Below are 27,351 nucleotides of genomic sequence, written 5' to 3' on the forward strand. Positions count from 1 at the left end.
TGAATTTCGGTCTCCTAATTTCAGCTAGAGCTCCTAAAGTCCATGGCGAGCGCTTCTGATTAGCACGTTAGTTGAAGGGCACTTACCAGGACATTTACCGAGGTGCAGGGTAGACCAATCGCTCCTTCTCGGACATATGTGAAACTTTTCACCTTTTCGGACAAAAATTCACATGCATCCTGAATGGGCTGGTGGATTAGTGGAAACACCCTCTTTCTGCGTGTTCGGAGTTGAAATCCCGACACGCCCGAGGGTATACACTGCCATAATAAGAGTGGAACTCGTGTCCAGGGCTTCGCCCTTTAGTGTAAACTAATCAGTATAGTCGTATCAGGACGTGAACAAGAAAACGTTCGGGCTCGAACCTGAGGACGTTTCTTTCGAAGAAGCGTAGGTTTCTTTAAAAAATGACAGAATTTAACTTTGACACAATTAAGACAAAAATGGTAGGTTTCGGGTGAACGGTTCTTAAAATAATAGGAAAGATAGTCTGTAGTCATCGTGACCACCGATCGTTACGTGTCTGAGGACTGTTTGCCTTGTGGATCCCTCTTCTCCAGCCTTTAACCGGATGAAGATGACTCATTGGCGGTTACCCCATGACTTGGAAACGAAGCGCGAGTGTCCTTACCAATAGATTCATTTGCCTTGGTACTAGTCGTTTCCACAGATGGGGACCACGGGACTAGCTTCCCTGATTAATACAGTTGTGTCACGTGACTGATGGCACTCCTACAGTGAAGTTACCGCCTCCACTACACAGCTCTCACTTCTTGCCATACCTGGCTAACAAGACTACTCGACTTCAATGGCTCTCATGCATTTTATAACCTTATTTCTGGTGAACGAAGATGTGGCAGCTGGAGCCACTACACCCTGGGTGCCCTTTTTGTAAGCTGCAAAAAACTGAAATGACTCAACTGACGTATAACATAAGTGGGAAATGTGAGTACACCTAGCGGACCGGATACCGTACGTATGGCAGAACAATACATTACAGTTCATAAAGTTAGTCATATAAGGAGAACCAGCTCCGCACGTAACGGGACTACATAGCCAATGAAATAACCGTTTTCGTTGAGACAGATTTCATTGATTGTTCTTCACCCGACCTTGACAGATGGGTTGTTTGCTTAGTATCACTTTTGACCCGCTTGTACGCGAAATTGGTCAATAGACCAGCCGGCTCGCACGTTTGATGACTTTTCTGGTTTGGTTAAGCGCACCAAGCCATCAATCGACTATTCAGACAGGGGCTTACAGCAATAAGAAGGCATTCAGGAGACTGTGGTCCACAACAAGTCACTAATAAAATAACGACCGTGTGAGTTAGCTACCATCCGGCCGATACTCTTTAGCCAGCCACTATTGAACGTCCGTGAGTAGCTTGAACAAATCCGATGATATTTGCAAGACTTGTTTGAGCTTAACGTCACTATAAAGGCTGATGAACTGAAGGGTGTCTTCGAGCTCTGGGTGGCTTACTACTCAACACTAAGTGCGTGATTACACGCTATCAGACATGAAAGTAATAACCCATTCTTACTGGTCATTTTTTTCAAATTACCTGGACTTTGGCTGGGTGCTAAACCATGGTAATGGAAAAAACGCTTCATATCAACCTTCCATCAGATGCAGGGACGGCGGTTTAGACTACTCGGCCAGATACTACTTATATGCCTCATCAGTAGTACGTGCATCTACAAAGGAAAACAGGACGCAAACTCCATTGGCTGCATGAGTTTGGTCGTTTGTGTCCCTGTACAACTGGGTGTTTTCGTCAGTGTAAACACGGTGACTCATCGCTGAGCGGTGAGCTCTACTCTGCAGGCGGTAGTCGAGCCTACCCTGTCTGCTTAGATCAGTCCACTAGAGAGAAAGCAGACGACAGGCGCTGAAGTTCTAGTGGGGCCGGGGTATGACGCGAAAAGGGAGTCTATGATAAAATTCATGCTAAAAAGCATATGACAACAGATGACGAGTGCATATTTCCAGCCAATCAGACCCCCCTGGCCTGTCAGTCCACGCGCACAGTCGGTGATGATGGTAAAACTGAAAGAAAAACTTGTAGGTGTTGTAAAGGGTATCTTGCCAGTTCATGACGCAATTGTCAGTCTCAGGCTTGGTGAGTTAGAGGAATCAAGGGGCAGCACGTCTAACGGAGCGATTCTGGAAGGTGGGCAAACATCTGGTATGGTGGGTATTGGCCTTGGAACTATCTGGCTTTGTATATCTGACTCACATTCAACATTGACGGGAGATAATGCTTTCCAGCCACTTGAGTGAACTGCTTTAGTGTTTCCTTTTAGGGTGTGGGATTTCGTAATCTGGGACGTTAAACTTCATCCCTGCACAGTACTGAAACCTCAGAGATCTGTTATCTGGAAATATAGCATATAAGTGACCGTGCGATTTACGTTTCTCAGCTATTTGTAAGGGGATGTTGCGACGGGCAAGCAGAAAGTTTTGCACTAAATCTTCTGATGTTCCTTCCCTGTTTAACACGGTCAAAACTCATTTGAGTTGGCCAACTGAACGTTTTACCTGGTCATGTGACTGAAGGTCATACAGATGATGACCTATATTTTGAAAACGGAAGTGACGAGAGACTACAGACACGAACCAGACATGTTCCAGTACCGAAAACTAATGATTACGGATGGTCACACTGATTAACTAGACGTTGTGCGATGGAATCGTGGTTGAGGGTAAAACACCATGCCGCTAACATGACACGTCAGCAACAATCAGATAACTGCTTCAGACAATCGGGTCCACAAAACCAATCTTAACCGTAGGCCCATTGGCGTTGACCAGGGTTCAGTAGGTATATTTGCTAAAAGAATGCAGTTCGAACAAGCACTGGCGTGTATCTCGCCAATTTGTGGCCGGGAATTAAAACGAGGGGCATTCGTAATGCACTACTCATAAGGCTGCTGAAAATTCTTCGCTAAAACTACGGTGAGTCGTTCAAAAGCGATGCAACACAGGTGCAAAATGAACACACCTACTAGGTAGATAAGTGCAGCACGAAAACATGCAGTTTATTGTCCATAGTATCCTCACTAAGTCCCGGTGCCGACTGACATTCGGCTGACAAACGGGCTTGTAGCAGATCATCACCATCATTGACAGCATGACATCAGTGTTCAACACTGATGCTTCACTGCCATACATACTTATACTGTCTCCAAGCAGGCACAATGAGGATCACGCGATCCCCACCCTGGAAGGCGAGTAGCACCGACAGCACTCAAGCGTTTCGTGATCTCCTTCATACTCCTCTGCCAAGTCAAGGGTTGGCGACCTCTCTGTTTACGACACTCTGAACTGGGCACAAAAAACAACACTCTCTTCGGCAAACGACGGTTCCCAACCAACACAGCTTCTAGTACTATGGTTCTGAGACAACGATTGTGGAACACCTGAAGACGTCTCAGTTCCGCTACTCGAACAGGCCAAATCTCACAGCCATACAACAAAATAGCCCGCACTGTAGCTTGATACACACGTCCCTTGAGATTCAGGGATGCACCACTTTGACGCCATAGGTGTCTTAAATTAGCAAAACGCGACCCGGGCCCTGCAGATTCGTGTATTGACCTCATTTGTCGCACTGCAATCAAGGCTAACATAACCCTGCAGATTCGTGCATTGACCTCATTTGTCGCACTGCAATCAAGGCTAACATAACTTCCACGATAACAACTTCCACGTAAAACGCACCACAACTTCCATTACCTCTCTCTTGGTTGTAAGTGACGCGTTCGGTGACTGCACTTGATACACTACTCCCAAGGTTGCTGAACACTCTTCGACAGCCCACGACCGGTTTCACCCTTTTTGGGGCTCATCTTGTAGGCCCACTTTCCGAGTTTACGTTTACCCTAATTGGTATGCAAATGAGCATATTTCGCTAGAATCAGCATACTTTGCATGCTTCCAAATGATGTTTATAAGACGACTGTTCGTCAGTGAGTGAGGGATGTGCCAGTCATGGTAATTGCTGTCCCTCTAAAAATTACGACAAAGATTCTAGTAAAACTGGATTGCTCAGACCTCCAAGTTAGATTAAAATTCGACAGGTAACGATATCTGGCTCTTGTAATCTGACAGTAGAGAATCTCTCTTGAGTAAATTCTCTGAGTCATCTCTGTCCTTCCCGAATCCTTCCTCAACGGCCATGGGGAAGTCGGCATTTTCATGTCCAGCTTTTGATCCTAATACAGCGGAAGCTAGACAGCGGAATTACAGGATACCGACATTAAACCGCCCAACCTCATGACCAGACATGTCTCATCCCCTATAACATTGGGTTTGCGGTCGATTTTCTGTCATCTCCTCGCTTCTGGCTATTCCAAAGTTCTCTCCACAGGGATCGATTGTTGTAGCTGTCTGGAGGGGTTGATTGGCTGCGTATGACTTAGTCACCACTACGCTAAAACGTTTAGTGCCTTTAGGCCAGTTTGTTGGATCAAACTGGTACCTGGGCAGCTGAGGCTAAATTTGAGATTTTTAAGAGAATTCTAAATGATTAAACTGTGAGAAAGACGCTAAAATCAAAGGCAAATCACCCTAGTATTAAGTTATGACTGATTTCCCTTGATGTTTTAGAAATTTCCTCTGTTACTGTGAGGGCTGTACTTACCGGAGGTCGTCGGCTCGGGGGCTTCAAAGGAAGCTTCAATGATTTGCGTCGATAATGGGCTTTTGCGCCTTCAGGCCCATGATCACTTTGCTACTTGGTAACGCTGTCAGTGGCCGTTTTTTCAATTGAGCAGCTGATAGCTTGTCTTCAAAGGCATCAAGGCCATTGGAGCCACAATTTTCACGCACAGATGTGAGCGAAGTTGATCGCAGTGCACCCAAATACTTGCGGTCCTGAGTAGCATTGTGAGTAACGCCATGTTGACTTGGTTCAAATGCCGAGATAGTTGACCTCCTCTGACTTGAGATCCCCTGCGATGGCGATGTGACAGCTGTACTGAAAGTTTCCAGAATCTCTGATCGAACATCATCAAATTTCAAGACTTAAAACGGGTAACTAGTTTTCAAACTGATAGATCTCAAGATGCCAACTATCGATCTGGGGTTATGAATTTGATTCGAGATACTTAATTCTAAGACACGCCACCAAAAATCCTGCTTTCTAGTGTATGAGTACCTTTCATCAACCAACTAATGCGATCAAAAGAACCAGAAATAAGCGACAGTTGGGAGATTCCTATGAGATACATAAACCACAAATTCCTCAACTAACTAACTCTGATCCAGCTTCAGAAATGGTGTAGCTGCGTAGTTAATCAAATTTGAATAAAAAAGAACAATCAATCCAGTGAAGTCCTATGGCTCTACGGTCTCTGAGAAACGGGACATCAAAGGGGGGCAGTTTTGAAGGCTCCCGGTGGTGCACCCATCCACAGATGAAAAGAAAATTGCAGAGTCGTTTGTTCACCAACATGTGCATCTGCACCGATTTTCGAGAAGTATTGAAAATTTCAACAAGTAACTCCTGAACGTGGCTTGAACGGTTGGCATTGGCGAACAAGCGGTGTAAAAATGTCGAATAATTTCCCAATCCACCTTCTATCAGCCATAGGGACGGCGTTTTGAACTACCTGACCGGATACTACTCTTTCGTTTCATTAGTAGTATATGCTGCTACACCATCATTTTACTCTTCAAATCTCTCCAAGATATTTTCTTGAAACTGGAACTTATGATGAGGTCATTTTCTGATGGGGCCGCACGCCAGATTTTGAGATCGATTTTAATCACGACTCGGTTTAATCCGCTTCATACAGTTAGAAATTACCTTAACCGGACAATCGGTTACAGCATTCCTTCAACTGCTGGCAAGTGATGAGGATCGCTTGGTATGATATGTAAACACGGTCCACACGTCTTACGTGAAACGCAGTTCCTCTCCTCTCAGGGACACTTTCCAAAGGGTAAAACCATCATCAACGAGACAAGCTTGGAGGATGTCTGCCACAGCATTCCTATTTGAGGGGGTCTATCTACTTGAACAGGGAAAGAAAACACTTGTCAATCTCTCAGGCGACCTACAAACTTCACAAACTAGGAGGTCACAACAAGACTTGCTCAAGACATTGGACCATCACTTCAAAGAGGACAGCTTATGCGTTGACCTGCCACCTTAATAAAGTTTCTTGACCAGGTGTAACTGGACTTAGTCGATCATTTTATCCTGGGCATACACTTGACGTCCAGACGTAACACACTACTCATGAAAACTCTTCGGGAGCAACCTTGTAAGTAGTGTGTTCCATCTAGCCAATATATTTTGGTAACAAAAATGTAGTACTAACTAAAAAATGAAGCGGCTTGGAGCAATCGAAGGTAACCATTGTGAACGAGGGATTCAAGTAAATTCAAAATTCGAAATTCGTGTGCAAATGGGAGTATTCGTGTAGCAACGGGTTACTTGTTGTGCGTTGAGTGGTTGATGGGGCAGCTCTATTGGTTGCTCTGTTATCCTGTGTCCGATGGGGCAGCTCCGTTGGTTGCTCTGTTATCCTGTGTCCTGGTTCACCCATGTCCACGTGACCTCTGAGCTTGCCATTCCCAGCCTGAGTGACTCTTCCGAGTTCCGGCTTGTGCCCTTTGTTGACCTGACTCCAAAGTGTTCCTTGTTTCTTGGTGTGTGAATCTACAAGCTTCGAACAAATTCTCAACATAGTTTGCATCCAAGAAAATGCGATCGACTGAACGTGTTACAACCACCACGTGGCTTTGAGTTGCTTTTTATCCCACCATAGTGTTGTGCCCACTGTGGTTCCTAGTGCCGAAAAAGACTCGCCGATAAGGAACCTCGCTGCGTCTTTGGCTAGCTTTTTGTGTCCGGCACTGCCCAATTCGTTTGAACACTGAACATTTGTTTTTTATGAGTACAAAATCTCACAAAGTGTCATTCGCTGCATTGCCAGCACGCTGGAAGGAGCTTTGCCCCGTTCGAAGTTACCGTCAAGGGGGTTGCCTCGATGTGATCCTGACAATATTAAAAGCAGGGTTGCATATTGATCTCTCCAACATGGCCTTGTCGTGCTGGTAATCATGGGTAAAGGACTCCAGCGTTATCTCGGGAGTTTGTTCATTCATCTTTAATGGTCACGCTCTGATATCACTGTCTGAATGTGGCTGATGACCAAATATGAAATGAGACACTTGAACTGGTCTCCGGTCATACTCAAATCCAAAGTCGACTCCGGCGATGTTGTGGAATATGGCTAGCCCGGGTGCGCTGATTGGTTTTTGGTCTGTTCGCCGAGCTTGGATTGCAGACGTTTCAGTACCAACCGTCAGTGCGCCCTGACGATATCATCTCGATTGATGACGGAACGTTTGCAGTCTAACTACCAAGCTCAGCGAACAGACCAACAATCAATTTAGACTCTACCGGCATAAGTGATATATAGTCTTTGGATTCCCTTTTCGCAAAGCTCATACGAATATTAAACAAAGAGGAACGATCACCGAAAATTGCTGAGAGTTGCCGAACGGTTTTGCCAAAACTGATATCTTGCGTGTTGTTTGGCAGGAATACTGTGTGTGTCCCGCTGTGCTAACCTTTTTGAGCAATAAGCGTACTCTCCAGGTATCATCTTTGCGCTTCACTTTGACCTTGAAAACATCTTTGTAACGTCTGCAGCACGAGTCGAAGGTTAGACCAGCATCAGGGTCATAATGGAGCTCCGTGATGCTGTTGGCGATCAAGTCGACTGAATATGCATCGGGATGGGGGATGAATTTTAGATTGCTGCGTCAGTGTTTCCACCAAACGTAACTGCGCCGCTTCACACTGATTTTGTTGTTGCAGCACAATTTATTTCAACGCTTCAGCAGTTTATCATCATGGTTCCGTGGGTTCGGGCGTCGCCAATCTGTTATATGTGCTGATTCGTCAATCTGTGGTATCTGTTGCCGACCCGCTCCGGTGCCTAGTGCCGGAGAAAAAAGACTCACAGAAGGGAACACAACAGCCATATTCCGAACAAACGAGTGCGAGAGCGTGAGTGCGTGGGAGTGCGAAAAGTACGAAGTTCTCAAGCTATTTATTGGAAGGACACTGTCTGAACTTCGTTTAATGCTGACACACGTGTCTGGCTTTGGCACCAGACTGTGGCGCGCTGCTTACTGCGGAAACGTTGACTGACCTTGATCAACGCTGACTCGCGCTGTTTGGGTTTGATACAAGACTGTGACGCGCTGCATATTGAGAGGGCGTTGTCTGTCTGGTCAGCATCTAGCGGAGCTGAGGGTCTCAGCAGATTTCGGGCATTCAGTGGTTACTTTCAGAAATCGGGCCTTTCTGACCCACGGTAACTCCCGAGTGCAATCAGTTGGCCTTCACCGTTCGATTGTTACGAAACTAGTTTAGCTAGGAGACAAAAGATGAGTTTCAGGATGTGAAGAAAGTACATTTTTCGACAAGTTTAACAAACTCGCAGTCTTGATCTTAAGCATGAAATTCGTGAACTGGTAGGAGATCATAGAGAGGAGAAAGAAACGAACAGTTGATGAAAGTTCACAATCTGTTGGGCGTTAATCGATGTTTTGGAAGTTTGTGTCAACCTTGGGAACCTCTTTTGGAATAAATAAATTTTTTCTTGTGTTTGGAGGATGTTAGAGTTAGACAGTGATAGTGGTCTGGAAGATAGTAACTTTCGGTGGATCCACTTTCAAGAGAAAGACCACACTGTGCGAAGTTCAGTTTTTGAGATCGCAATCCAAGCACTGGAATGCACTGGTGCCCACCGCTAGAGCTACGTCCACCGAGGATGAGAATAATGGACTGAGGACCACGCGCGTTGGGCGTCGGCTCAGTCACCTCCTTGATGTCAAATGGTTCTACTTTCCCGGTATGATAGGGAGTGAGTAATACTCAGTGTAGATGGCAGCTTAGATGCACAAGCGTCACTGCAGATTGAATCACCCCGCGATCCTCACCCTCGGGGACAACAATTACCAAAGTGGCTGAGATGACTAGAAAGGGCTTTCATGCTTCGTTGCCAAATTATAGGGTGATCATCACCATGGCGTCTTTGTCTGATACAAGGTTGGGTGAATTCAGTTCTGCGAGGCTCTGACAGACTTCTGGCGTACGAAGTACACAGCCTGTTCAGCGCAGTCAGACTAGCGACGAAACGTAATGCCGTTACTCAAAAGGCTTCTCCATGCTATCTCAAGCAACGAAGCAACAAATTGACAGCAGAATACCAGTTTTTAATTTTAGGAAACTAAAGTAAAAAATTCCATCTATTTTGAGCGTGTCCGCTATTTCCGCAAACCTAACCTGACTTATGGATAGCAGTCACGTGACTGTGATGCCTGACTGAAATTGAAAACTGAAAATATCATAAATTTGATGTATGACGATAGTGGTGCGAATTTCGCACTGGAAAGTCGTGCTTTTAAGCTTCACATATCGATTGAATGAGTGGACCTTGAAGGCTGGGGGTTGTATTGATGTTATGTGGCTGTTCAAAGTTTTCATCGATCGGATGACTAATGTTACCTGAAGAACAATAGAACTCACCTTTGCTTCTCTCAAGCCTGCAAGACATGTTGAATTGCAATATGGATGAGATTCCACAAAGGGTTTCTTTTAAGGCAGGAGCAATATGAACCAAAATTGGCATACTATTTGCCACGATGTCTATGATCCGTTGGAAAATGATGTCTGGAACAACTTCTGTTCCACAATGTGTCGCACATTGTCTCCCCTTGGTGGCCTGTATTGATAGCAATTTATTCATAAAACGCTTACTTCTGGTTAAGTGATACGATATAGAACAAATTCAAAATTGAAAAGTGCTAGGAAACTTAAAAATGAGCTTCTGGTTTAACGTTTACAAGATATGGCAAACAATTTTTGTTCAAGCCGCATTAATCTTCTGGGTCTATGGCGCTGCTTTCATCATAGAGACACTTGCTTTCGCGAACTTTAGAGCAAGGTTAGTCTCAGAGTAAGGTATCTTACGATATCTCCTCTGACTTCGTTATTGAAACTGTGTTTAAAAGTGAATATCTTTTGTTTGGTTTTCCGATCCACAGTGACAAGTAGAACTGTTTCATTTTTTTGTTTTCAGATGGACCATACATTAGAGACCAATACGCAGCAAGATCAGAGCAATGTTCCAATGTTCCAGTCGCACAAACCTCAGCGGCACAATAATGCGAGCCAGAAGCCTGTATACGAATCCCACCGTGGTACTAGAGAAATCCATGCAGGTAAATAGAAAAAGGCTATTGTGTTCATTTCTCCCCTCATATGATATGTCGCGTCCTTTATATGTAAGCATTGCTGCTTCATGCTTGCCTCCCGATATGTCTTAACATGTAAGGATAAAATGACCTGCCATGCCAACCGAAAGAAGCACGAGGACCGAGACACTGTCAGATTGCCCAACTCTAGACAGGAGCAGTTGCGGTCTGTTTCGAACCACGGACGTTCCGATCAGTGGGTTTGAATCCCAACCACTTGAGCTCAAGGACCATGCCAATACTCTTAGCTGCTCGAATGGATATATACTATTGCCACGCCACGGAATTCGAAATCTTTCAACGGGATGCTTATCTTGGAGGTCCCAAGAAAGTGCAGCTGGAGCAATGGAACACAGAAACGCATTGTGCTTTGTTGTGGACCAGAATCGATTAATGCCTTCTTATTACCGTGAACACTGGTCTGAATAGCCGCCTGATCGATCGCCTGGTGCGCTTGGCGAAACCAGAAAGAGTCAACGAACGTGCGAGTCGGCTGATCTGTTGATCACTGTAGCGTACAAGCGGCCAAAGGCGACAGCTCATCTGTCAAGGACGAGTCAAGAACAACCAATGAAATCTGTCTCAACGAAAACGGTTATTCCATTGGAAGTTACGTTCGAAGCTGGCTCTCCGTGCATGAAGAATTGAGTGCAACAGTGTTGGGTCAGAATAATATAACAGCGGCCCACAGAGCTACGAATGCGCCTCAGAAAGTGAACCAATTCACCCGGTAACATATCCACATACTCGCCCAGGGAAAAAAACCAATAGGTAGCGTAAACTTATGAATGCGTGGTACTCAACTGAGGAATCAATCGCCATACCCGGTAAGAGTGATTCAAACCGACAATCTTTCAAGGACTCGTATCACCGCCGCCAACAAACTGAACATTTTACAGAAAACCAAACAGGAGGCCAATAAAGGCAGCACAAAACTCAACGGATTAGGTCAAGACTATTGAGTATGTAACCAAGCAAAATAAGTGCACATTAACGAGAAGACCAAGATAAAGGATAATGTTAGGAGCCACGCAGAAACCAGGGAGTTGCCGCTAAAAGACCAATCCTCAAACAAAAAAGAAAGTGGATGTTCAATTAGTCAATCACTAAACAGAAACAGGATGAAAGCTCGATGCAAGAAATGCAAAGGACGCATTCGGAACAAAGGAAGTTAACTGCTGATATGGAAACATTCAAGGAACGAGAGAGAATCCACCCATGGCACGGCGTAAATTCAAGAAAGGCAAATCAAGCTCTTTGCCAGCCAATCCTCGGGTAGCCAGTCTTGTGAAATATACTTTCTGGAAACCACGTCAAAGCATGCGGACGTGGAAGAAGTTCCATACAAGCGATCCCTTTTGCTATGACGATCAAGCGTTTTCAAATCAACTAGCACAATCGGCGAATAGATTCACTATCACCAAATCAATGGCCAACAGACACAGATGAGCTACAAATGTGTAGACTTATTCACAGTCTCCTGGCATGTCAGAAAAAAAACTGATATAGTTCACTACTCTGTTGAGTTCACACCGCAGAGTAGAGCCACTGGTTTCGATTTCTGCTCTAGTCAGAACCCATCAGCAAGCGATCATATCGCTCAGAACTGTTCGATGGGATAACTCGACAGTGCCCAGCACGCGCTGCTGGACTGCTGGTAAGAGATGTGCCGAGGTCAAACCCTGACATGACGAAGATTGTGGACTGTTGATGATCTTGAATAAGGGAAGTGAAACCCTTCTGGATTGAAGGGTAACTGCCCAAAACGAGCTGGATGTGAACGCGAATTCCGCAAGTGGTGGGTGTGAGCTGTCCATCTAAGAAGCTTTGCGTGATTGTCGTTCAAGTTCCTTCGTTCGAACCCCCACCTGCACGTTGGTTTGATCAGTTTACACTGCCGGACAGCTAGAATTGATGTTCACAGAAGACACAGCGGATATTCATCCGAACCCGCAATCCAAAGTTTGGTCGAGTAGTACTGAAACAGACTTCAGTAGTTTGAATATTGTCCCAGCTCAAAACAAGAGGCGGTCATTGTGCAACAAATTGGGTTGAAGGACAGTATGAACAAAGGTTTCAGGTGGACATCAACTAAGTCTGCAGTCAAAGCCAACTTTACGAGTGAGTATTTAGCGTACCATCATTCTACTGAAGCGCATCTGTTTTCCGCTATCTCATAGGATTTGAGTTAGATGCAACCTGCGTTCACTCCCTAGGGCAAGAGTAAAACTGTCCCACTTATTCTTGGGCAACTATATTAAACCGGCCATAGGCGCCTCTTGATTCGATGGGGTGTGTACACGATCGATCCAATAAAAACTGAGCGGTATTTCAAAGACAATTTTACAGCAGACGTTCACCACTCAGAATATCATCAGCGTCAAGCAGTGTATAAATGGAGTTCAACCATTTAGTATCAATACTCTGGAGAAGATCGCTCACTAACGTGATGTCAGTTGTTAGGAGGACATTTTCCGATAAAAATGGGCAAATCAGGCAAAATGCTTGGAACTAGAGTCAGGAACTATGAGCTGGGATCGGATGAGTGTATTAGGATCAAAAATAGAACAAAACGGAACAGTCGTTTTTTGTATTTTCAGTAGACCACGAAAATGAGCGTCTTCCACCGCGCCGTCTTATTCGAAGAATCAATAAGCTCGACAGAAAGGCGCAGAAGTGATCACTGCAATTTAGTCCTGCTGGTGAAAACGGTCTATATTAAATAGCTGAGAAATACTGTATAGCTGTTTGATCCTTAACGGGAATCGTGGGCAGTGCTGACGTCACGAAACTAAAGAAGTTTCGAACCCGCGACCTTCTGATCTGTGGTCGAACACGTGACCGTTGGGCCACGGGCAGCTGTACAACAGAGTGATTAGCTGGTGTACTTAGGATATAGTGCTAACTCTCCGAATGACGGTTCTCAGATGCACCTTGGTGATGATGCTCAATAAAGATGACACCCATGCAGGCATTTCAGCACAGAATATCGGATCTCCTAACCTAACCTTCAAGAAATTGTTACACCAAGAAGCTGTAGTCGGCTACGGACACACAACACACGAGGATTTTTACCGACGACGTATTCTGATAGACGCGAATTCGGGCGTCAAATTGGCTCAGAACGGAGAGCGAGTCGGGGTCAGGTAGATACGAATCAAGGGTTGGTACTTTCGGTGAACACAATACTACTCTCGGTTTCATGAGTAGACTAGCTTCAACAAATCCTCAGGTCATGGGAATACGAATACCGTAAACGAGTTTTCAAAGTCACACAAGTGTCTGTCAAATAATTGTATATTTTGTTCACGTTATGTTCTGTGCAGTCGGATTCTTACATAAGCTTCTGAGACAAAATAGATTAAAAGCAATCGACACCTTGACTTCTTCTAGAGACTAAGCAGATATGAGAAAGAGAGTCAGAATTCCTGAGGGAAACGACACACGGATGAAAGTTACCCCACATTTTGTCTCAACCACCTGAACTTTCCCGTCCTTTTCACAAGCATATAACGCTAATCGGGATTAATCGCACAAAAATACACACCTCCCCCTATGGCCGTTCGAAATCAGCCACTATCAAAACTCAGGGGGAAACTGCTCATTGGTTTGCGTTTCCCGTACTTTGGCTTTTATATCTTCCAATGGGGAAACCAGAACCTGCGGACCTGTTAACATTTCAGGCTGTGAACAGAGGTCAGAATCACGAGGCAAAGATAAAATATTACCTTTCGTGCTGTCATGGTCGGCCGAATTTTGACCGAATCGAAGTTAGTCGGCAGGTATTGTCGACGTGGACAACAGACTGTTAGGAGAACCAGCTCCGAACGCAATGGCACTGCATAACTGCCAATGAAAAAACCGTTTTTCGTTGAGGGACAGATTTCATTGGTTGTTCTTCACTCGACCTTGACAAATGAGGTGTATTCTTAGCATCACTTTTCATCAGCTTGTACACGACAGTGATCAATAGAGCAGCTGGCTCCCACGTTCATTGATTTTTCTGGTTTGGCCAAGCGCACCAGACGATCAGGCGGCTATCCGGACTGGGGTTCACGGTAATAAGAAGACATTAAGGGACTTTGGCTCACAACATAGGGTATCCGAGAAATTACAAGACGTTCGGAGCCAGACTTTATCGTGCAGTCGCCACAAGCCATTCTCCTGTCCTGTTCTTTCCTTAGTTACTGCTTCGCCTGTTCAGGAGTGTCTTACTTATTAGTTCTTTTGGAGACAAAAAATCAACGTTGAGGTTTTTAGGACGAGTCACCCAAATTCAAGAATCAAAGTTAATCAATCCTGTGAGCAGATTTTGTTCCACGAATGTGCAATGGTACAACCATGACCGTTTGAGAAGATCAAGCAAACGTGAGATTCAGCTGTGTTCCACTCTATTTGAGTGTACTTGTCGGAACCGTCCAATTTGTGTTCAAGTACAACATAAGGTTGCCCGAAACTCGGGGAGTACCCCTCTTCCTGATGAACCCCAAGAAGGAGGAAACAGGTTGTGGATTGCCAAAGAATTTTCAGCAACCTTTTGAGTAATATATTAACTCTACTCTAAGTTACAAAAAGTTTAATTGTTTTCGATGCTTTTTTCCTACCCCGGTGACTCTTTGGGTGCTTGGCTGGAGGCGATGAACAACGAGGAGTCTAACTGATGTAACTGACGTTCGTGATACCAGTTTCTAATCAGATTGTCTGATGGAGTGTTGGAGGTGTAGGGGCTGAAGTCTATTTCTGGGCCCTCATTGCTGTTCCAGTTCTTTTTTCGCATTACATGGCCTTATGCAAGTAAACTGACATGTTCGCAAGGCACTGAAATACCAGGGTTCTCCTCTGGCGTTTCTGTCAATGATGATGTGCCAAGGCACAACCACCAACCCACCGCTACGCACTACTACGCTCCACGATAACGCACTGATGATGTCACCTCGATTGGTGATGAAACGTTTGCAATCAAATTGCCCAGCTTAGCGAACAAGCCAACGATCACCATCTACGATACCTGAGCTACCAACATTTTCCTCTATAGAAATTACCAGGGTTCTTCTATGGCGTTTCTGTCAATGATGCTGTTGAATGGAAATTCCAGCTGATGAGTGGTCTAAACTGAGAGCGTTACTGGACATGTCCATCATCTTCTGGTGTGTGCACTGAGGTTCCTTTTTCACATTTCCCCCGCAACCCGAACGGCTTATTTCCGCGGTCAGCGTCACAGCTCACCTAGATCTGACCCCGGACCACAACTCCTGTCCGGGGAGAGTTGTAGAGAGAACAGCTTTCAATCATCCACAGTTGTTCAATTTTGGACAGGCAAGACAGCGTGAAAACTGAAACAAACACGACAGATCGCGTTGCGCATGGTGTTTGTCCACTCTCAAGCAATGGCGCATTTGTCACAACTGGAAAAATGATGGTGTGATCAAAGAAAGTTGGGGAGGAATACCATGGTACGGAGATCCTCCGCTAAAGGCGGATTCAGGTGCAATTTGGTTGTCAGGGCAACAGATACACAGATTAAGTAACCATCTAACCAACCGCCGGAAATGTCCAAGCAGCGTTCGGTGTGTAGGCTCTGCTCACGGACTCTGAAATTCAGTGACAGTGGAATACTTGGATCGATGTTACCCCCATTCAGGGTAGAGGTTATCCGAATTCTGATGGTGATCAGTTTGCGGGCAGTATTGGTGTCACTCTCCAGCCGTTTTTAGACAGGAGACCATAACAGTTCGTACGGGCGGTTTAGGAGGTGACATCAAGGTTTATAACAGCATGTTAACTTGAGAAATCCAATTTTTTCTAATCTAGTCGATCATGGCCTTGAACTCAAATTATCATGCCATCGTTTTTCGATCAGGCGGTACTGATACGCCCCCGGCTATAACGCCCTCGTGACTTCAGTCGCACGAGTAATACCTTTCTACTCTCGATTACTGAAAAAATCGTCGATTGTCCATCATCTTTTATCGCAGTTAACCAAATGTAATAATTCTACCACATGAACAATGATTTGGTTTCCAGTGAGCAGTAAATAACAGCAAAATCAACTTGCCATCAACGCTTTTGTCCACTGCCTGAAATACATGCAGCGTTCAGGTTGACAGGAAATGGCAACCAGCCCAGCTTAGCGAATTCGTCAAGTCCGATGAAGCGAACACGGCAGTAAACCCATAGAAACGGTCGAAACACACGGAAGTAACTACTCACAAGGTCGCTGAAAACTATTCGACAGCCCACGACCGGTTTCGCCCTCCTTGTGGCTCATTAAGTAGGCGCAGTCTCCGAGTTTCCGTCGGCCTTATGTTCTACTTGAACCCAAGTTCGACTGTTTTCGAGAAATACACTCATTTGCAAATCAATTTGGTTTTCACGAGAGACTCAACTGAATCACCAGCCTATGGTATTCTACGGGGAGTGCGCCTACCTGATGAACCCCAAGTAGGGCGAAACCAATAGCGAAACCTTGTGAGTAGTTCCGTTATGAAAATGTACTGTGATGTCTCGAATATCGTGCCAACTGAAACATGAGGCGGCCTGTGTGCAGTACATTCAGTTGTAGAATATCATAAACGAGAGATTCAGTTGAGTCTCTTGTGAAAACCAAATTGATTTGCAAATGAGTGTATTTGTCGCGGCCAAAACACACTTCGTTAGAGCAGCGGTACAACTGATAACCTGTCTTACTGATTTCGTTGGCCTTTTTGAAGTCACAAAGTGAAACACCAGTTAATCATCAATGAAATGAGCACTATTCATCTGAGCTGGGGTATTTGTGGTTTTCGACATTTGGCGGGTAATTTACTCAACACGGTTGAACTAAACTCTCTGTGTAACTCGTAGTTTCGGCAGCGTATCGATTTATGTCATCGGTGACAACCAATCACCCACTCAAATGCATGCGAACTGTGGCGCAATGGAGAGAATACATAGACAAGTTGAACGGAAATACCGTTATTGTCTCTATAACAGTTCTCAGTTCATAAAATTACACTTCACGAAGGATATACGTACCGACAAAAGTTTTAGAAAACTCCATAAGAAGGGAAAAGAACGTTCGATCATTTGGTTTGAAAGGTCGTGTCTTCTGGTCAGATATAGCAGAGATGTCGGTCATTTTGGTAGGGCCGTCGACTGATAATCACGCGTTATTCACTTTAAATGATGTGGCGGAAAACCAGTGGCGTTATCAGTATGAAAGTTGACTTAAAGTACGACCTGGATGTTTTCGCAATCAAAAAGGTCAATTAATAGGGCAATTTACACGTGAAGAACATCATATAGATGGCCTGACAACTTCTTACTTTGGCTGTTTTGGAAAAAACGCGGCTGGAACCAGCGTACCACCGGTAAACATGTCAGTGTGTCAAACAGCCATGTGACACTCGTCGTCGAAGAGGCTGATAACCTCTCTGAAAAGAGAACTATGAAGGCTTGGACCTTGGACGGAGCATCAACGTCAAATTGTGTCACCTTCATGCTTGCCAAGCAACTAAGCACAGTATCACTGATGACGATTTCAGTTATATTGCACAGATTACCGCTGTTGTGATGGAGTGATTAGAGGAATTTTTCGTTGAATATGGGAATACTGTCAGCTGTAACACCCTTTCGGTGCCTAGCTGCCATGCTAACCGGAGAAAGCACGAGGGCTGGGATACTGCCAGTTGCCTAAGCTTAGACAGCGGAAGTCGAGAGGCCGAGGTCGGGTTCGAACCTCCCGGTCAGTAACGTAGCCCTCTAGTCACTAAGCCATTTCGCCCCTATGACTGAAGTATGAATCATTCATTGATTTGTGGGGTTCGATATTTTGATTACAGTCGCTTCCTCTCAAGGTAGCTTATGCAGTAGGTTGCCTTTTAGCCCACAAATCTGGCTTCTGTAGGCCAGTGTGTTTTTGGTGTCTGTCTTCATGCAGCTCGTGTCTTTCGACCGACAAATTCGTTAGCCTGCGTCACTCACTGAGATCTATTACACCAAACGCGGAGTACTCCTAGTTTTTGAGTTCTTCCAACCCCATAATTTATGAATTACACAATTCCTGTCTGGTTTTGTGTCCCAAAGGATCTCTGTTGAATGACTGTGTCAACTGTGTGGAACCACACCTGCTTTGTGTCCGAGTTTATTTATTATTGAAAGCTATTCTTCAAGTGATCGGGGGGACACTAGTCACGCGTCACTTTTATTTCAGGACTGATAGACACTGGGTTGGCCAGCTGTTTTTGTCTCAGTAAGTCCTAAAAAACACTCATTCGATGCAACCTCCCGGCACCAGCCTTATCGATCGGTTATTTTTTTAAATTCGACAACTCATCCGTGAGTCACCGCTATCTGAGTTTTATCTTTAACTGAAAATAAATCAGGAGTGAATAAGCACTGAAAGAAGAAGAATGGAAACGAAATATCTACTTTGGAAGGAAAGGATTTTCGTGTACAAACAGAGAAAAACCGATGTGTGCAGGAATCCCCTGACAGATGCGGTAACTCACCTCGATTGTCAGTGGGCCTATTGCGATCGCTGCATACCACACTAAAACAGAATGTTTTGACAGATTGGATGGGTAAATGGCGGTCAGATCTAAGATGGGACGAATGGAGCCGGCCGGAAAGTTCACCGAAATGGAGCATGAATCTGAATGGCCGTCGTTTTGTGAGCGCTTATCAATATATACACGTAAAGACTTGACATTCAAATCAAGCTATAATTAGCACAGAGGGAGAATAATTTCACAAATTGAGTGAACCTCCATTCGAGAAGTCATTACTCAGGGAGCCAGTAAACAAGCGTGACCATGACATATGGTTTCTCCGATTGAATGGTGATCGTTACCCAAGCAGCCAGTCAACAGGCGTGACCAAGTCACGTGGTTTCCCGATTGAATGGTGAGCAGTACTCAAGGAGCCAGTCAACAACTGTGATCATGTGATGTGGCTTCCGCGGCTGAAGAATGTGCGGCGCCATATTGTGTCTGAGTGAGACCTAATCACACTGTTGATCAGCCACTGGTGGTCAAACGGTTTTAAACCGCTGCCTAGAGGGTTCGAAACCTTTGTATCTCGTTAGATATGCTCTGCGGATGATTCCAAATGAGGGTGGAACAGCTGCATTCTCTCGGCTTTCCAGCACAAATTGGCCCCATTAACAGAACGAAACCTCTGTTACATGGAACTTTTCTCGAGATATCTGCCTCCTAGTTCAGTATTTAGTGTGCCTGGGCTTGTTTTTCCAGTAGCTGTCTTTATTAACCATCGAGGATAACTTTGAGAAAATTTGTCACTCATTGGGAACATGATACAGTGCAAATCGCATAGAGAGCTTTAGTAACCCACCACTTGGTACAGTCATCGATAGAGAAGATCAGTACAATAAATAAGCTAACCGAATATTGGAAGACCACCACTGTAGTTCTGATGATGAGATCGCACTTTACCTCAGTCAGGATATCCTCATTTCGATGTTCTGATTCTCGATAAAACTGTAACTAATTATTACACTTCTTTGTGTCTGAGGAGCTTCAAGATGGCGTACATCTTTGAGACAATCGATTTCAATCTAACTCATTACTCAAGTCCAATTCAAGATGAGTCTGCTCATAAACCTGGTCAAGAAAATAACGAGGAGCTTGACTCATCTACCTCTAGAGGTGGAAAGGCATATGATCACCCCATCATCATCATCATCATCATCGTCATCGACAGCAGGACATCAGTGTTCAACACCGACTACTCGTTGCCATATTATGTGCAGTTCATGGTTGTACGAGGGCTGGGATACTGCCATGTCGCCCACACCTAGACGGGAGGACGATTAGGGTCCTCAACTAAAGTCTTTGGCTCAAAAGCCTAACCGCAAGGCAGCGGTGTTTGGCGGGAAATGCAATTGTGCTGTCATTTCTACGGAACAAGTCGCTACATGTTCCATCACCAACCTGGAGAACCAGGGGATTGTGTTCGTCATGCATCTAACCCCTGACCAACCTGGTATGAGAGACTGAGTGTCGGGTGACACCCCTCAGTATAATTCCATTGGTCGCTGAGGTTCGCAAACTGTCACACTACGGTAAGGTCCAGTCTCTTCGTGACGGAGGGCCAGGTTACGATCCATGAATTCCATTCTCATGAAAGTTGTTAATAAATGTGTTTATTGGTCAACAAAACTCTCATCATTACTTGACGCACAATATGCCAGGCCTCAGTTCCTCCTTGTTCTGATTGAGACGTAATTCTTTTGCAAATTAAACGCTGACAAGCTTAACGCGTGGCAAACGACCTTGTGGATTGGTGCTATTCATTTGCATGATTGGATTCCACCCATGGACTTGGATAAATTTTCTAGATGAAGCCCCCTATTTTGAAAGTGAATTACGATTTTCATAAAGGAAACTACTCACAAGGTTGCTGAAAACTCTTCGGTAACCTTATGAAAATATACTGCGATATCTCGGATATCGTGCCTGCATGCAGCACATTCAGTTGTAGAATAACCTGAACGCGAGTCTCTCATGAAAACCAAATTGCTTTGCAAATGAGTTTAGTTCCTGAATTTCGATTTATTTGCCACTTCCGCTTGGTTTCCACTAGTGATTAGAATAACAACGACTGTTCCCTAACTGTAACTCTGATCTGTTTCCATCTGATATTTAAAGAAAAGACGAACACTAGGAGAAACACCGATATTCCTCAACTGCTTTTGCATCAAAGACACTTAGATGATATCTAGACGTAACCCACCAATCACAAGATTTCTGAAACTTCCTCGATGATCCACGGCTGGTTTCGTCCTTCCTGTACGGGCCCATCAGATATAAGCAAAGATGCCGAGTCGCCGTCAAACTTGTGTACTAGTTAAACCGAGACTGGACAGATTTTGACAAGTACTCTCATTCGCACACGAATTTGCATTTGGCACGTGACTTTGCTGAAGCGGAGAGATTCACCTCTGGGGTCAGCTGAGTCGCCTGTCGAATTCGCGAGAAATTGAGGGCATTTGTAGACATTTAGATGATATTTCACTCGTGACAAACAGTTAAGAAGAGGTTGAACACCTGATTTCTCTTCTGTTTTCGACATTCTTCAAGGGAACCCTTTATTCACCTGTAACTTTGAGAAGGACAACAAGCTTACCATGTTGCACGTTTTGGTCACCAGAAATACCGAAGCTACTCTATCTCGCTGTGCATATCGAAAACCTAGGCGAACTGGACAGTGTCTGAACTCGACAAGTTTCTGTCCGCTACGATACAAACATGCGTTAGTGCTGACTTTATTCCACAAGGCTAGACAGATTTTCACCTCGGATAGGCTCGGGAGGGGGAGGGGCTCTACTGAATCATTAAAAGATGTTCGGCGACTAAATAACTGTCCCGACCGATCTATCAAGAAGCAGCTGACTCCGAGTTATGGATAGAAAGTGTCAGTCACGATGGTTTTACACTAGTGGTACTGCTTTCCGTCTATTCACACACTGCATTCGCAATGCAACACACTGCTTTGTTTTCTATAGAGGAGAATGCCGGTAGCTCAGGTGGCGTAGATGGTCGTTGGCTTGTTCGCTGAGCTGGGCAATTTGGTTGCAAACGTTTCATCACCAATCGAAGTGACATCATCAGTGCGTAGTTGTGCGTAGCGGTGGGCTAGCCCAGCTCAGCGAACAAGCCAACGAACACTGCTTTGTAGAAGCGTGCACACGGAATATGTCAACGCGGCCATTTAAACTGCCGAATTGTGGTTCATCTGCAACACATTGCGCGCAACTACGGCCAAACTGACAGGAGACTTGAAATGCGAGCAAAGAAGCACGAGGCAAGGCTGATCAAGCCTAGGATCAACTCATCGACTGGTGGGTGTCCAATCGATGCAGGTCACATGAGTGAACTTAAATCATCTTTCCAGTTTTTGGCAGCAAGATGTGGGCCAGATTGTTAAATGTTCCTTGCGACCATACTGACTGCATGTTTTTGTGTTTCCTCTTGGCACAGAAAGATCCAAGGGTTACCATGAAACTGCCTTCGGTCAGCTCGTTTTAGAATGCAATGCATGTTGTAAGCTGCATTGAGTCCCTGAATCTCAAGGGGCGTGTGTATCTGGCTGGGAGACTTGGCCTATGCGAGCAGCGGAACTGAGACGTCTTCAGGTGTTCAACAGTCGTTGTCTCAGAACCATAGCTCGTGTGCGTTGGTGTCCGCGTATCTGTAACAAATTAATTAGAAGGCGAGTTTTTTTTTGTGGAATGGGTACCTCCATTGAAAATTGTGTCCAGCACCAGGAGCTGCGCTGGTTTGGACATGTGTTGCGTATGCCGAACCATCGTTTGCCTAAGAGAGTGTTGTTTTCCATGCCCAACGCAGACTGGCGTAAACAGAGAGGTGGGCAACCTTTGACTTGGCAGAGGAGTATGAAGGAGATCACGAAACGCTTGGGTGCTGTCGGTGCTACTCGCCTTCCAGGATGGGGACTGCGTGATCCTCACTGTGCCTGGTTGGAGACACTACAAGATACGGCTGCCAACCGATGTCAGTGGCGTTATTGTTGTCAGTTTCTATCCAGATTGCCTGAGTGAATGTCTGGAGGTGTAGGCACCTCGGAATGATTGTGTTAAGCTAGCACTAAGTCCCTCCCCCATCCACCTTTATTCTTTTCTTTACAATAATGCTTTCAACTAAGTCATGTTTGTACGGCAGTGAAGCATCGGTGTTGAACACTAATATCATTCTCTCGATGATGATGATGACTGCATTGTGTTACATGCCGTATGCTGTTCCACACATATGGAGGTGAAAAAGAGTGTATGAATTGATTTTCTTCCACAAAAATATTCTCATTGGCTTGTTTCAAAGCGGTGGATAGCAAACTGACACCTGCCCAGATGAAACAAACCAGTCTGCAAGTTGCTGATTCTCTTTCAGTAGTTTTGGTCGAAGTAAAACTATTTTCAGCTACCTTAAGTGTAGTATGTACGGTCTAAAATCAGGCCTGAGATGTCTTGACTATGGCTGAAAGGTGAGCCGGTCTTTGTGTAGCGCATATACTTGAAGCGGAGAATCATAAACGAGGGGCTTAGCTGCCACCCGTTTAACTCTGTCTAAGACTCATTAGGAAGATGGATTGCCTCTCCGCTTCTGTTTTGTGCAAGTCTCGATTTATTAGGCGTGTTTTCCGCAATTCCAACGAGATGTTCTCGTAAATTTAGTTTACACGAATTCAGTAGTCATGGATGATAGTCAACCTATTTCAGCTAACGATAGTTTCGGACCCAAAATTGAATGGGAAGTCCAAAACAACACTTATGATTTGTATTCTGTCATCCATGTAGTTCTCCAGGATGTGGAGTAAGTGCGCGGTGGCGTTGAAAAGAAACTTCAGCTTGAAGAACCTATTCAACGTCAGACGTTGAGATGACCCAACGATCACGCGGGAGCAGATATTCTAACCACAGCTGGTGGTTTCTGTGTGAGGGTTTGAATGCGTTTTCCGGCAAAATCGTCCGTTCCTCTGGCAACCATAACAATAAACCAGACTCAAATTCACGGAGCTAATCAAGATTCTTTAAACTCACTTTCTGGGCAGTTCTGCTCTCAATAGGTAACTGTGAGTGTCATGCCAAGCTGTCGATTTGGGTGGGACATTTCCACAATGTTTTGAATTCGAAACCCACGACGGATTATCCATGATTTCCTTGGCGCTTGTGAGAAATGCTTACTAAATACTCTACTAGTGTAGAGAAAAACGGTATTTTATCGGTCAAACCTACAGCACAATTACGCATGTTGGTGTGGTACCCTCAAATTCACAGAGAGATTGGATCTTAGAGTGCTGCGACGGATTGCGATCTTCACTATCTGAGTGAACTGTACTATCGTAGTAATGGACTAATCTGCGTGGAAGGCGACGAATTGTATCAGTTTAATCGCTGCTTGGAAGATGTACTTTTCATTTGATGTAACGAGGCTCTGTTAGACGAGACGTATTATCTAATTTCATTCCAACCATACTCCCCCCATTTTTTACACGGAAAGTCGACACCAAGAATTCGACACCAAGAGTACTCTACCGTAAACCTCCCCAGAGAGGACAATACCAAAACTTCCCTCTTTTCTGTCCGGTAGAATGCAATGGTGCGCACTGTGTCTACGCGCCTTTCCACAAAGATAGTTTGGATCCGCCGAGCAACCAGGAGAAGCTTTGCTGAGGCCCAAAATCCCACACTAAAGAAGGACGGATCTACAAGCAACCGATTAAAACTGGCCCGTGACATCCAAGAAATGCATCAATTTTTGGACATTCCTAGGCTTCAGTTGAGACCTGAAACACTGTCCACTAAGTTAGTTAGTTAATTGGTTGTTTATTCATCCAGTTGGTTAGTTACTTACTTTTTTACCTCCCCCCTTTGCTTACACAAATGGGTATGACCAACTGGTGTTTGCCCTTCCCAACTTGGTTTACCTTGACGATGTTTTTCCAGTCGTCATCACTAACATTTGTTCAAATTCACGGTGTTCAGGTGTGAGCCTAGACAACCAACGAACCCTTGGCAGCGCACACCCGTCTCCGAAAATGCTGTCAAGGACAAAACCAGTTACAATCCATGCAGGCACCAATTCAAAACTTCCAGGTTGGGTGGGAACGAAACCAGAAGAAAACACACAGGTACACTTTCTCCCGTCCAGGCGTGTGCATCAACCCAGGGGATCCACGGAACACATCACAGGACACCGAGAGTCGTCTGTTGATGTGGATTCAAACTCTGAAAAACTACCCTTGCCTCGACTACCGACAAACAAAGAAGTAACGACAGCGCACGTGGAGAAAGCGAATCTTATGCAACGGAGAAAACCACATGTACAGAGGCGATTACCACAACAGGTAGGTGACTGAACTTGTTCACAGCTCTGATCGCCGGTTGGCGGTTTTAAGGAGCAGACGGAAATGCCTTTAATTGATGAGTATGGTTGAATGCGCGCTCTCAAGACCGATTCCAACCTGTTGGAAGAGCGTATATTCTTAAATTACGTATATGAAACTTTGTGGTTCTCTGGCACCGTAACCTTTATGTGTAAACATCCTCAGCTTAACACTTTCTCAGTTTTACTCTTGTTCTTCGCCTTAATGCAGTTTATTAAACCAGTAAGTAGTCAGTCCAGAGTTGTGCTCACTCATTTCTAACGTGAAAAATACTCTAAGGGAACTCAAGTCCCGGGTGGATTTGGTTACGCAAGATGCGTTTGAAAAGTTTACCTATCGTGCCTAAACCAGTCCACTCCGTTGTTCAATCACGTGACGGAACATCCGTGAGACTCATGGAAGTACAAAGCCCATCACTCAATGTTTCAAAATCTCTCGTTTTAATCAACATGCCTTAGGAAGAAGAGTCAATGGGAGCCGGTCGGCTTCCTTATCGACCGACACTTATCGATCAGACCTGACCAAATTACACTCATAGCTATGTGACTGCAAGTTAACCTATAGTCCGGAGATTGTTGTGTTAGTCCATCCGATTTGGGAACCACAGAGGGGCTTTCGTCAACTTGCGTAGGCGTGACATCAGCTTCTCTGCCAAGGGTCGAGTTTGCAATGCTGCGGTGCGCTCCACAGTACTATACGGATCAGAAACCTGGTCGTTGTGCACTGAGAACGTCAAACGACTTTCAGTGTTTGACCATCGATGTTTTCAGATCATTGCCCGGATAAGCAATGCTGAAGTACGTCGAATAGTATTCGGGAGAAATAACACAACCCCGATAGATGAACTGATCACACTGCATAGGTTGCGCTGGCTTGGCCACGTACTGCGTGTGCCAGTCGACCGAATTCCTCGAAGGGCTTTTACGGACAACCACGTGACGAACCAGAGGATGTTCAAAAAATGACTTGACTTACCAGCAAACTCAGCTGCGCTGATCATCGCCGTCTTCATGGATGGGGACATCGAGACGGGCCACATCCATGGTTGAAGACATTATCAGACATGGCCCAGTCGCGCACTCAATAGCGCTCATGCATCCAAGCTATTTCCTTCAGTGCATTGCTCCCTTCCAGATCCCCCACTTAACAGTTCACTGACAGGGCGTACCTACGCACTAATTTATCAGCTCCCACGTCCGATGTGGAGCTACCTACCCCATCTTCCCGAATCATCGGTGAACGAAACTCACATGTCCTCTCCGCCGTTGTTATGGAATTAGGATCTCAATCTCAGACAAACAGCCAATGAGCTGTCACCTTGACTATAAGGCCTGATTTCACCGTTCCACTTTCAATAAAATACGGTCACAGCAAGATAGTGAAAAGAACATCCCTAGCAGGGTCACGTGGAGAGCATTTCAGTGAACACAAAATGCCAAGCAAAGAGACAGCAAATGGTCGTCAGCCTACAGCTGAACACAGGTTACCTCGGGTATCCCATCTGCATTACGCCATATTGGGTTTTACTGATGTTTCCCACAGGCAAGAATCTTTCAGATGGTTAGACGTATATGTGTTGTCAAAGAGACTTTGGTGGGACTTGTTTTTGGAGCGTAGTTCAAAACGGGAAAGATAATGCGAACCAATGCAAACACTTCGTTAAAGGAGGTTTTTCTCCCCAGAATCAGAATTTTTCAATTATTCGTTCGTAGGTAAGAAAACGTTTTCAATGTATTCAGTCGGTTGTCGTAGCTACCACTAGCACTCACATGTCATCGTGATTCAATTGCATGATAAGGTGATCACTGCTCAGTTTTTCTTCCCTTTCTTTTTTGATGCGAGCCTTTTCGCAACCAATTCCTTGACGTCAGAAACGAGTTGAGTACACATGGATTTTCCACCATCTTATCCAACAGGCTTCCCTGATCCGAATGCATTGTCGAAAAAAATTGATTGAGTGCATTAGCTATACTTTCCAGGAGCAAACAGATCTAGTTCACGGTTGTTTAGTTGTGAGAAGGGACTGCTCCTAGCTGATGAGCACTAAGAAGGGCGAAACCGGTTGTGGGCTGTCGAAGAGTTTTCAGCAACCTTGTGAGTAGTTTCCTATATGAAAATATGCTGCGATATCTCGATTATCGTGCCAAATGAAACATGATCCGG

At 45.0% G+C, this 27,351-nt stretch overlaps 2 protein-coding genes across 2 annotated transcripts in view; one reads left to right on the forward strand and one right to left on the reverse strand.

Annotated features, from left to right (window-relative positions):
* The window catches only part of T265_14242 (hypothetical protein), a gene marked incomplete at both ends in the record, with an annotated part of 69,793 nt that overhangs the window by 23,449 nt on the left and 18,993 nt on the right, over positions 1-27,351 (forward strand). The window contains 2 exons of the mRNA XM_009172734.1: positions 10,113-10,254; positions 24,788-25,149. Coding sequence (XP_009170998.1) covers positions 10,113-10,254; positions 24,788-25,149 — 504 coding nt within the window. The remainder of the gene's footprint in view (positions 1-10,112; positions 10,255-24,787; positions 25,150-27,351) is intronic.
* T265_07240 (hypothetical protein) lies at positions 22,951-26,227 on the reverse strand (the record flags this gene model as incomplete). Its single annotated transcript, XM_009172714.1, has 2 exons — positions 22,951-23,144; positions 25,990-26,227. The coding sequence occupies 2 exons, from the start codon at positions 26,225-26,227 to the stop codon at positions 22,951-22,953; spliced, it is 432 nt and encodes a 143-aa protein (XP_009170978.1).

This window comes from Opisthorchis viverrini, assembly GCF_000715545.1.
Source record: "Opisthorchis viverrini unplaced genomic scaffold opera_v5_166, whole genome shotgun sequence".
Lineage (NCBI taxonomy): Eukaryota > Metazoa > Platyhelminthes > Trematoda > Opisthorchiida > Opisthorchiidae > Opisthorchis > Opisthorchis viverrini.